This window comes from Mytilus galloprovincialis, chromosome 11 (genome assembly GCF_965363235.1).
Source record: "Mytilus galloprovincialis chromosome 11, xbMytGall1.hap1.1, whole genome shotgun sequence".
Classification (NCBI taxonomy): domain Eukaryota; kingdom Metazoa; phylum Mollusca; class Bivalvia; order Mytilida; family Mytilidae; genus Mytilus; species Mytilus galloprovincialis.
Genome location: NC_134848.1, coordinates 46,543,502 through 46,555,667, shown reverse-complemented (window position 1 = coordinate 46,555,667; position 12,166 = coordinate 46,543,502). Strand labels below are relative to the sequence as shown.

The window sequence follows — 12,166 nt, the reverse complement described above, 5'->3', positions numbered from 1 at the left end:
GACAATTTTAACATTTGTATTAAAGATGGGACATATTTTAATTTCTGTAATTTTAACTTATCTTTTTTTTTTACCTTTCCTTATGCTCTATTTTTTATATAACAGAAGCATTGCGTGTGTTTTTTTTTAATCTTTTTGTCTATATTTTATATATATACTTTTTTTGGTGGAGGGGGGGGGGGGCTTTATTCTGTAGTTTGTTACTATTATAATTCCAGACCCTCTTACTATACTAATATTCAATACTAATTTATCAATATAAAACGTACAACCTATTACACAATTTTACAAATTGTTGCTTACAGAAGATATGCAAATAAGTGATCTAAAACAAGCCTTGTAAGTAAATAAACAAACACCTGGCATAAACGATTGTGAGGTTTAAAGGAATTGACAATGAATACAAACGTATTTATTTGTATCGACAACATGATCGAATATTTCTGTGTATACTGCAACTACCTGTGTTTATTTCCTAAATATAGTAACATAGCTATATTTTGTATAATGTCAATTTCATCTTGAAACACCTTCTTTACAATCAGGTGTCCATTAAGGGATGAAAATAAGTTGACATTTGTGTTACAATGTAAAAAGCTATCAATGTATTTAATTAAGTTGCAGTATAAAAACAATATCAGGTTAATGTCATGAAAATATAAACTTTTTGTAATCGGCGCAAGACTGGGGAAGGGCTCGGTTTTCTATCCGAAATTCATGTATTTTGTTTTGATGTTATATTTGTTATTCGCTTCGGATTTTGTCTTATGTTTAGTCCGTTTCTGTGTGTGTTACATTTTAATGTTGTGTCGTTGTTCTCCTCTTATATTTATTGCGTGTCCCTCAGTTTTGGTTTGTTACCCCGATTTTGTTTTTTGTCCATAGATTTACGAGTTCTGAACAGCGGTATACTACTGTCGCCTTAATTTATCATTCTAATACAAAAAAGTTTATATTTTCTGACATTGAACTTATATTGTATATTTCCTTGACAATTAGGACAAGCAACATGTATGTTAAAATTCTTTTTACTTCTGATTTCAAGTTTCATCTTTAAAAGTGTATGAACACTCTTCTATTTCCTACGCAAATGAATCGTGGCATGTACTTCATTCACGAAGAATAAAATGCCTGTTTAGGTCATTGCCATTTGTGACACAGTTGTAACTAATAACTTAGGAGTTATCTCGACTTTAATAGAAAATTATAACTTTAAAGTTTACAGATTCACATTTTGAAATGATATACACATTTCATATCAATATAAAACAAAAATGTTAAACAGAAAAATGATAGCACACACGAAAGATCAGAGAAAACTAAAGTTAATAAGTCTAAATGATAACTTGGTACTTCTGAAGTTTTAACGTGGATTGGTGATTGATTAAGGACAGGTTTAACGATTACAGTTCGTGTTGCTTTGTCTTAAGTTTTCTATGTTGTGTCTTGTAAACCATTATTTGTCTGTCATTTTTTTAACCATGGCGTTGTAACTTTATGTTCTATCTATGAGTTTGACTGTCCGTCAGATATCTTTCGCCTCTCATTTTTAACGATTACAGAGCTATTTCCATAAAACATGCAGTATTTTGCTAGACATCATGTGAATGTTATACATTATACTGATTTCAAATGTTTGGCTTTGAGCGTTCCTGATGAAGGTAAATCCAGAAAAGCGCTTCGGACGCAATAAATTATTAAACGTGTTGTTTTATATTTTTATATTTAAACCCTTCTGAAGCACATTGTTCGGGTTGCGAGTCAAATGTAGTCTATTTCTACATTGAATTTGCACATTCTATACAATTTGATGCCGGAACTCTTTTTGAGACAGCAACAACAAGAATACGTACTTAAAGGAGCTTCATCTACACATTCAACTTACATTTCTGAAAGTGTGTATTGATAAAAAGTGAGTATACTTATTAAAAGCACTCACGACTGACATGATTTTCTGCTGAATGAGAGCCTGTACACTAAAATCTTGCAATATCACCAGGTCCTTTATTCTTTAGGTAGAATGTTTCACTTTGCCAAAATGTCCTTTGTTTCGTGGGCGTGTGTTTGGCTTTTCATATCGGATGATTGTCAGAGCAGAGTTCACTTATTTTGTGTCCCGAAGATCAATTGATTAACTTATCACAGATGACCATTTATATAATCTACATATCTATTTTTACTCTGATGCTCTACTAACCAACACAATGTGTGCATTAGTAGAGCACCACATAGTTACCCTCTGAGACGCACGTGATCACCTCCTTTTGTTAGTGGGGTTAGTTTAAACATATTTATTTATAGTGGATTGGGAAACAAGTTTTGCAACTTATATTAATCCTTTTCCACTTTGCGGGTGCGAGTGCTGCCATGTAGCGGCATTATCCTACTCTTTTTCGAAATCTAGAAGGGTGTCTTTAACGTGCAAGAGATATGTCTCTCTCTTAACACGGGTCAGCCATTTATCGTCCCCTTCCGACGGACTATCATCGTTTCCTCAAGACCATACTCGCAGATGGTGTCAAGGGAGAGCCGAAAATTAAGTTCCTGAAATTTTCCTCCCAAACGGGAATCGAACCAGGAACCCTTGTGTTAGTAGTGGGGTTCATAATGCTTTGTCTTATGTTTTCTTTATAGTGGTTTCTAGACTACTGATAGTTATTAAGTCTTCATCATTTTGGCAAACATATGATTTTGAGTTATCATCTAGGAATAAACTGCCATGTTTGTCAACCTGTGTCAAAACTCATTCAATATCAATACTATATTTGTGTACTTAGGTTTATGGCGGCCAAAAATGGTCGGGTTGTAGTTTTTGATACATTTAAAGATGATCTAGGATGGAAACAATATAAAAAGACAGTTAATTATTTTTTTTAATTTAATTTCTTATTATTCTATTTTGGTTTCAATCCAAAATATGGCATAGCAAGTTCAACTGCTTGTAGCGCTGCGTTAGACCAATATGAGAAAGAACGCGCATTGAAAGCGTTTGAAACCACAAAGACATCATCATTTGACGACAGTTTTGTCATTTGCCTTTCAACCGACGGCCATATATAACCCGGCATCCAAATCTGCCATGCACCACCGTACGGATAATTTTCCCATAGATATGCAGCTGCTTTGGTTGGCTGAGGTATGTTTTCAACAGGTATTTTATATATTTCAGCCAAATATTTATGTGCAACCTGTTCAAATTCTTTTCCCATTAAGACAAAGTGACCATGAGGTTCATTTACATACCCTCTGGTGAATAATTCGTCCCAGTAAGGTATATCACTATCCGTGTACATAGCTTGTAGAACAGATTTTTGTGGGTTTGATTTGGATGTACCAAAATCGTACGTTTGCCTTAACGGACTGTCTGAAATCATATAGTCAGAATAAACCGGGGATGATCTCCACCAGGGATAATCATAACTGAAATAAAGCTTTGCTGCGGGAATATCTTTTACTGCTTTTGTTAAATATTCTCTAATACGCGGTTGTTGAAGACCTTCCCAGTCCTGTTTTTCTAGTGAAAATCTATTGGTTGCCAGTATGACTTTTTTAGCACACTCCATCGTAAACGTTTCAGGCTAAATTTAAATAGAAAAAAAACACTAGTTTATTGCATGAATAATACACATGTTGTTTTAAAATAAATGTTTAAAAAAGATGAATTTTGCTATATCCTTCATTTAACCTTTGACCATATGTAGCTCCTAACATGTTTTTTTTTTTTACTATTAGAAAAGTTGATGTTTTTGTTATTTTAATGATGTAAAATCAGGAAAAGGCGCTTTGAACGCAACGCACGAAACAAGAAAAGTTTTATGTTCGCATATAGACGTTTTATTTGTGCACAGCTTCGCATAGAATACAATAGTAACTGCTAAATCATGGTTAATTGATTAATTAAAAGGTGTCTTTCGGTGAAAAGATGATTGGTTGATGGCTTTCATAATTTGGGGTATAGAAAAATGAAAAACAACACGTTTAATAATTTATTGCGTCCGAAACGCTTTTCTGGATTACCTTCATCAGGAACGCTCAGCGCCAAACATTTGAAATCCGAAGATCGATAAGTATAGAAAATCGTTGAAGAGCTATGTGTCAAAAATACCTAAAATAAATAGCCAAATTCATCAAAAGCCAACTTTTCCTTAGGGAGTTGAAACCTTAGTGTTATAATAATTTCAAAATTTATAAACGGACAATTTTAGTAAAGTTTCTTAAATCTTGTCAGTACCGAAGCACTGACTACTGAGCTGATGATACCCTCATTGTTAATGATGAAGTTAAATAATACAAAAGTGTTTTGGAAGCAACACATGTATTAAGTTTTTATGCATTTTAGATTAACTGCTTCACAGCTACGCAAATTGTATACATGTATCAGGGAAAAGAAAAACCCTATTAATTCAGCTCATGCCATTATCCAATGGTTCGGCGAGTCTTCTTGGGATAGTATGTAGAATATTCGTAGGTCAAATTTAATACAACACACAATGTACTAGTATTCATATAGCATTAATATGAATTTACCGTGTAAACATTAGTTGATGTTGTTAAAACATTAAATTATATATTAGGTGCGTCTTAGGCCGTGTTCACATTGACCTAAACTCAGTATTGTGTAAGTGTAACTCACACGTAAACTAAACAAAATTACGTTCCCATTGATAAAATTCAATGTTTACATGTAGTGTAAAACATGTTTTGTCTACATGCAGTCGATACTCGATGTAGGCTTTGTGTAGATTAAGTTTACACAAAACTAGGCATTTAAAACATTAGTTTCACCGTGTATATTTAAGGAAGAAACAATTTTTGAATAATAACAATTGTTAATAAAGTTCTTTACAGAAATATTTGTCTAAACTTGATATAGTTCTTTATTTTTTTTTTTGAATTTAACGTAGCTTTATTAAGCCCTTATCAAGACTCAAAGCAGCATCATTGCCGAACACATAATTCATTTGAAAATTAAGGTCTTTCCAAATCGACTTGTCTTGCACAGAAATGTTTGCTACTGGTCTTTTCTCAAACAACGATTCACTCATAAATGCATTACTTAAAAGGTGTGAGGTAAATGTATTGTTTGTCTAGTACATGTATCTCGGATCCGTTAAATTACCCTTAAAATTATAAAAAAAACCATTACCCCTCCCTTTGCCAAATACTCCTTGGAGAAGAAATACCATTTGAAACAAACAGAAAAGATAGGAATATAGTGATCCCTAATATATCATTCCTTCTTCTCCTTCAATCTCTGTACCGATGTACATGTAATGCATTGGCTTTATGAGAATAAAAATATATATTCTTTGCCTGTAAGCACGCTGCTGCAGCCTACGTTTTCTAATGCTTAATCGAGACATCTTTATTATTTTTAAACTACTGCAAATCATCAAAATGGCTTTCATAAAGAAGCAACCATTTAACTTAAAAAAAAGGGGGGGGAGTATTTGGTTAATTTATCTGAGCCAGAAATTTTTCCGCGCAAACGTTTTATTCCGTTTTTTTTTCGATGCTGGTAATCAATTTTGTTTTCAACATTTAACACTATAATGTATGGGGAAACTCTTGATTTAGAATATTTTTATATCATCTGTAGGACTTTTTTTTCATCCAATTGGGGTTCGGAATATTCCCATCGATACTCCATCCCGATTTAAAGTCAAATGGTCGTTCCCTTACTGCTAGAAAACTTGTCCGAAAACTTTTCATTCAGTTCTACGTAATGAACATTTAATTGACATAGAGTTTACAAGTGTGAACAAATCTTATGTACAGGTAATTAAACAAGGTGTATAGATGTGAACAAATTTAATGTGAAACCAATGTCCAGTACATTAAACTAATGGTAAACAAGTTTACTGTACATGGCGTTTGGTGTGTACACGGCCTTATACGCTTTTCGTGTGTTAACTTCACCAAGAAGTTTCAAACCCAAAGTAATGAAATCAAAAAAGTAAAATAGAGGCGAATTATCCCAAAAGGATAATCAAACAAAACAATATCAGTTGATCCCGAAGGACAAGCAAGATTCTTGAATACCAATGATTTAATTGGGAACGTTATCCCAAACACACGTAGAACTACCCGAAACAAAACGATAACGCTTTCGCCAGGATACATATCATAGCAGAAAGTTCAGAAAGATACAATTTGAGATTGAGTCACAAAAGCAAGGGCCTGCGTTTATATTTAACCTGTGTTCATAGAATATGAACTTTTAATGCAATGTAAACTAAATTAAATAACTCAACGATGGCTGTAAACACGTAGATAAGATGCAATTTAACGTCCATATTTTCACCGGAAATAATACTTCCTGCACAACCTAAAGAACACCCGCTTTACCATGAGTTTTAATATTGAGTGTTAGAAGACCAGTTCAGCATATTTTTATACCGACGTAAACTCTTGGAGTACAATCAAAAACGACATCCGGCAAATTCATTCAGGATCTAAAGCGGATAGTTGATATGATCAGCCTACCCATCAGGAGCAACAGAGCGAAAATCCTGTTCTCGTAGTTTTAAAGTTGATCACCTTTAGTTTATTTCTAATTTTTGTGTAACTGTGTTTGTTGGTTTTGTTTTAGTTTATTTCGATTTATGAGTCTGAATATCCCTTCGGTATCTTTTTTCTCTTTTGTATGTGTTATGACAAGGAACTAATTCAAATTCATACATGCATGTTGAATCGGGATAATAATTTCTCATTTAAAAACAGCCACATATTTACCAATTGATTGGAAATTACAAATATATGTGTATTTAGGGTGTACTACGGTCAGGTTTAGGAATATTTGTCAATTTTCGGACTGCATGAGTTCTTGTTTACAATACAGAGTTGAATATCTTGCCTCGTATCACCGATCTTTTTTTTTATAGTTTTTTTTTCCGTAGCTTATAAAAAGTTCATTTCAATATATATACAGATGTTAGATTTTTTTCTGATAATTTCAGTCTCAAATCATGCCAATGAAAAATTAAAATGACAGCCTTTTCCCGCCATTGAAAAAAATCAAAGATCTAAAACAAAGGTACCATAATTCTATTTATTTCGCTTGTGTTGCTTAGCTAATGCTCTTGTGATTGAAAGTATCAATTTGAAATGATAGATTTTTAATATCACCTAACTACATTATTAGAATTGAGAATGGAAATGGGGAATGTGTCAAAGCGACAACAACCCGACCATAGAGCAGATAACAGACGAACTCCACCAATGGGTCTTCAATGTGGCGAAAAACTCCCGCACCCGGAGGCGTCCGTCAGCTACATTATTATCATGATTAAGATATTATATAAATTACCTTTGGGGCCCAAGTGGTACTGCTTCTAGTGATTGTAGGTTGAAAAAAAGGCTGTAATATCCATCTTGTCTTTTTCTGATAGCTTGAAGGTCGTTATTCAGCTTGAGAGAATGCCTTCAATGATTATTGTAGTTTTATTTTAATGCGAGAAATGACCGATGAAAATGAGGAAAACTAAGTACTGATCAAATTAATGTTTATTATTTTGTGCATTAGTACAACTGTACCCAGAAAAAAATCAGTTTATGAATTCTAATTGACAACAAGAATAATGTAACGTAAGAATGTTCTCTGTTAAGTTTTAAAATAAGCTTTTTAAAGGGGTGTAATAAATTGGTAATATATGAATCACGGAAATATAGCCCATTGGAATTTGGCAAAAAAGAATCTCTCGATTTTTTTATACATTTAACAGCTTTTTTCAATTCTAGTAAAAATGACTAGGATTCTTCAAGATTTTAAAGAATATTTTTTTTAACTCTGTGTTATACAAATTATGAAAAAGGTACGAATCCTTAATTTTGAAAATTAAGCCATTGAAATTTGGTGGATACAGATTTGCATACGTTGAACATTAAACACATTTGTTATATTTAAACTAAAAAATACAATGATTTTGTAAGATCTAAACAATCTTTTTTTAAATCAAATTATTTGAAGACCAGTTTGGGCTAGGGGGCAAAACTTTTAATATAAAACATTAGGATTCATAATATCAAAGGAAAAATCAGCAAATATCGTTAAAAATATTTTGTGTTAAAAGAACAAATTGACTATGTTTAGAGGCAAGCGAAAAAACACCCCTGGGTGTTGTATTTCCTCGCTGTGTTCAGCTGTTTTCTGCTCATTGGTCGGATAGTTGTCTCTTTGGCACATTCCTCATTTTCATTCTTAATTTTATTCAACCATTTTTTCTTTGAAAATTAAGAGTGACAATATGGCCTTATATAAATGTTCATATTGGTTAATATTTGCATTTCTGATGCTGTTGATGTAGAAGTCAAAATAAGGATAGTCAGTACATATGCAGGACTCGAAGCCGCGATGAAACATCTCCGTGTCCTACATATATATGAATAATGTTAACTGTTTCATTATTTTATGTAATTTGGCACACATTTATTAAACAATCTTATAAATTGGTAAATTATAAGGAACATGTATTTGTTTTCGTTATTTCCCTTAGATACAAATATTCTTGGTATAATTTTTCATTTTATAAAATAAAATTATAACTGGTTAAAAAATATGTTTATTTTATATGAATAACACAAACACGTTTTATAGTCATAGATGACAAATTGGTAACAGCATTAAAAAAAATGTTATGTAACTTATTAAAGAAAAAAACAGAGTGACGTATCGTCTTGTGTTTTTGACTTAAACTTGAATTTCATTTAATTTCAAGGAACAGAAATAAAAGCGTTTGCTTCAAGAAACAAAAATGTTACAATATATTTATTCAAATAAATAATATATCTGACTGCTATGATTTTTTTGGTTAAAAGGAGAGCTCTTCGTCTCATTGCCTCAAATTTAGTTTAAATGCAATACATTTTTAGGATATGGTTAAAATGTCTTCTATGATAAAATCATATTGATTAAATAATTAACGTAAGGTAATTTTGGTAATTTACTTTGTTTTACTTTTTTCATGACATATTTGTTTGATATTAACTCTGCAGAACGGAATTTGATATCAGTGTCAGCATAACTCTAATAACTTTAATATAAAATAGTTGAGGTTTTTATTCTATAAGTATAACATTGTTTAAATTAAACAATAAAACTATGCACCCATGTATACTGTAATTTGTACTTTGTCAATTAGAAAACTAAAACAATCATCATGTTTAACCCATACCATACTAGATAAGTTGAAACTGGACAATCGTAAATTACTCATTCATCTGTAAAGGGGGAGGGTTGAGATTTCACATACCATGTTTAACCCCGACGAATTTTAATGCCTGTCCTAAGTCAAGAGCCCTTGGCTTAAATTTTCTCGCTCTTTTAAAGACCCATTGGTGGCCTGTGGTCCTGTTTCCTGTCATATGGTTGGGTTGTTGTCTTTTCACACATTTCATTTCCTATTTCCTTCCTCAATTTTATTTTTATTTGTGTTTATCATACATTCTGGTTATGCGTGCTGTGTGGACAAAGATGATTTCATTGTTTTTGTTTCTAATGAAAGGGATGTATATTTCTCGGGGAAAGCTCGTTCCCGTCTAACTTTATATTGAATATAAAGTGTCAAAAGTTTATTCATGTTTAAGTATTGTAAATCTATTTAAAAGACATAAAAGTTATCAAAGGTATCAGTATTATAATTTAGTACGTCAGACGCGCGTTTCGTTCACATAAGACTCATCAGTGACGCTCAGATGAAAATAGCTATAAAACCAAACAAACACAAGTAAATATAAAGTGAGGGCAAACAAGATCAAAGACTGAAAAATCATGTCACTAATAAATAAAGACACTGACAATTAGTACTTGTCACCTAATTCGTGATGATGACGTAGCGTTCTGATGAAGGTAACCCAGGAATACGTCCATTTGTTAAATCGTTCTTTTCCCGCATATATTGACAGGGGATAGTTTTAGCAAATTGTATTATTCTTGTTCATTCTATGTCTTTTATGTCTCTGAATACGGAATCTATTCAATTACTTACATATTTGTTTTTTGGATTCAATATTTTATCAAATACCTGACTGCTTTAACCCATTCTGACAAAAGCGTTCAATTTCTTTTCGTTTATCCAATGCTCTATGGAAGTCTTCAATTCATTATTATTTTTAGAGGTATGGTTCCAATTGATATCTTATGATTATCTGAAATTAGAACTATGAGATATTCCCTTCCGGAGATGTTCATGATGAAAAATGTTAAGATACCCGCTAATAGCATGGCTAGAGGGACTGTATATATAAAAGGATAAGAACAGTCACGTGGTCTCCTGCAATGCTTGAAAATTCTTTATGTACAATGCTTTTGATGAAAACTGTATAATAATATATGCAATTGTATTCAATAAGAAAAGCCATTTTACAGTACACAGGTAACCCGTTAGTAATGCAGCTTTCAACAACGTACAGTACATGTTTGAAGGTTCTCTAATGTTTTGGATTATATTTCTCTATCCTTTATGTGGTTTACCAACACTTCTATATATCTTTATAGGTTATCGTTGATCATATCAACGAGTTTGATTTTCTCCCTTGAGCCGGTACGGCGAAAGCGAGAAAAGCAGTCGAGTTGAGATGACTAATTATACTCTGGTTATCGCTATTTTACCTGTGATGACGTTATCAATTTCATTTCAATTTCATTAGCAACAGCACTTGCATCCTTAGTTTCTGCAGATAATTTTCTAGCTCAAGCGAGTAGCATGATATAAAAAATTATCACAAAAAAATATCAAAGGAAAAATACACAAAATAGCGATAATATATTTTGATACCCCATTATTCAATAATGTTTTTGTTATCGTATTTGTCTTTTCTTAATTTTTTGTCAATTTTTCTGTAGATGCTCTCCATTGATTTCTATTCTGTGAGCCTCATACAGACCCTTATATCTTATTGTGTTAACTATAAGATTTTAACCAAGATGACTACAGTTGAAATGCATCATTCCAGTGCATTAATATATCCTATCTTCAGTAAAAGTCGATTTAGATTTCTTTTTAACTAGCAGTTTTTTTAGAACATGAATAGATATAGGAAGATGTGGTGTGAGTGCCAATGAGACAACTCTCCATCCGAATAACAATTCCTAAAAGTAAACCGTTATAGGTCAATGTACGGCCGAACAACAAGCTATAAAGGGCCCCAAAATTACTAGTGTAAAACCATTCAAACGGGAAAACCAGCAGTCTAATTTTTATAAAAAAACAAGAGACGAGAAACACGTATAAAGTACATAAACAAACGACAACTACTGTACATCAGATTCCTGACTTAGGACAGGTGCAAACATAATAAACCCTATTATAAATTGTTAACCTCTGAACGTCTGTAATGTATCTGTTAAGTTGATCTCAATCTTTCCTCAATTGCCATGTTTAAAATCTATTAGAGTTTTATTAATAACCCAAATGATGAAAATAACTTCACGTCATTGGTTGAATTTTTATCGTTTATGACGTTTTAAGCAAATCACAACGTTTTTGTAAAAGCTTGTGAATATATTACCCAGCATTCAGTAGATTCGGAAATAGCGAATAGAATTCTGATGTTGTACCGTTACGTTACTATTCCCCCACTCTTCCTATCTTATAAAAAATTAGGGAATTTTATTTTTCAATTAACAATTATATTGAAGATGGGACAAAGTAATATGAGAGGTCTTTAATTTCTGTAATTTCTGTAATTTGATTTTTTATTCCATTTAAACTAATCTTTAATTTACCTGCCCTTATGCTCTATTCTTTATATTACAGAAGCATAGTGTTCTATATTCTTTCACCTCTCGGCCAATTTTTTCTATTCTTTTTGGGGCCTTTATTCTGTATTTTGTGTATATTGTAATCTCAGATCCTCTTACTGTATTAATATTTTCAATATTAATTTATAAATAAGTACAACCTATTATACAATTTTGCATGTAGTTGATAAAAGAAACGATTTATTTAAAACACGCCTTGTTAGTAAATAATAATAATAATAAAAAAAAAACACCTGGCATAAACGATTATGGGGTTAAAAGGAATTGACAATGAATACACACGTATTTAATAGTTATTTTTTTTTAATTTAATTTTTTATTATTTTATTTTGGTTTCAATCCAAAATATGGCATATCAAGTTAAACTGTTTGTAGCGCTGCGTTAGACAAATACTATAAAGTACG

At 32.0% G+C, this 12,166-nt stretch overlaps 1 protein-coding gene across 1 annotated transcript; it reads right to left on the bottom strand.

Moving 5' to 3' along the window:
* Positions 1 to 2,865: 2,865 nt before the first annotated feature.
* Positions 2,866 to 7,402, bottom strand: LOC143050768 (L-amino-acid oxidase-like; the record flags this gene model as incomplete). Its single annotated transcript, XM_076223887.1, has 2 exons — positions 2,866 to 3,578; positions 7,310 to 7,402. Coding segments are annotated over 2 exons (777 nt in total), but the record flags the coding sequence as incomplete, so codon positions are not given.
* Between the last annotated feature and the right edge of the window lie 4,764 nt (positions 7,403 to 12,166).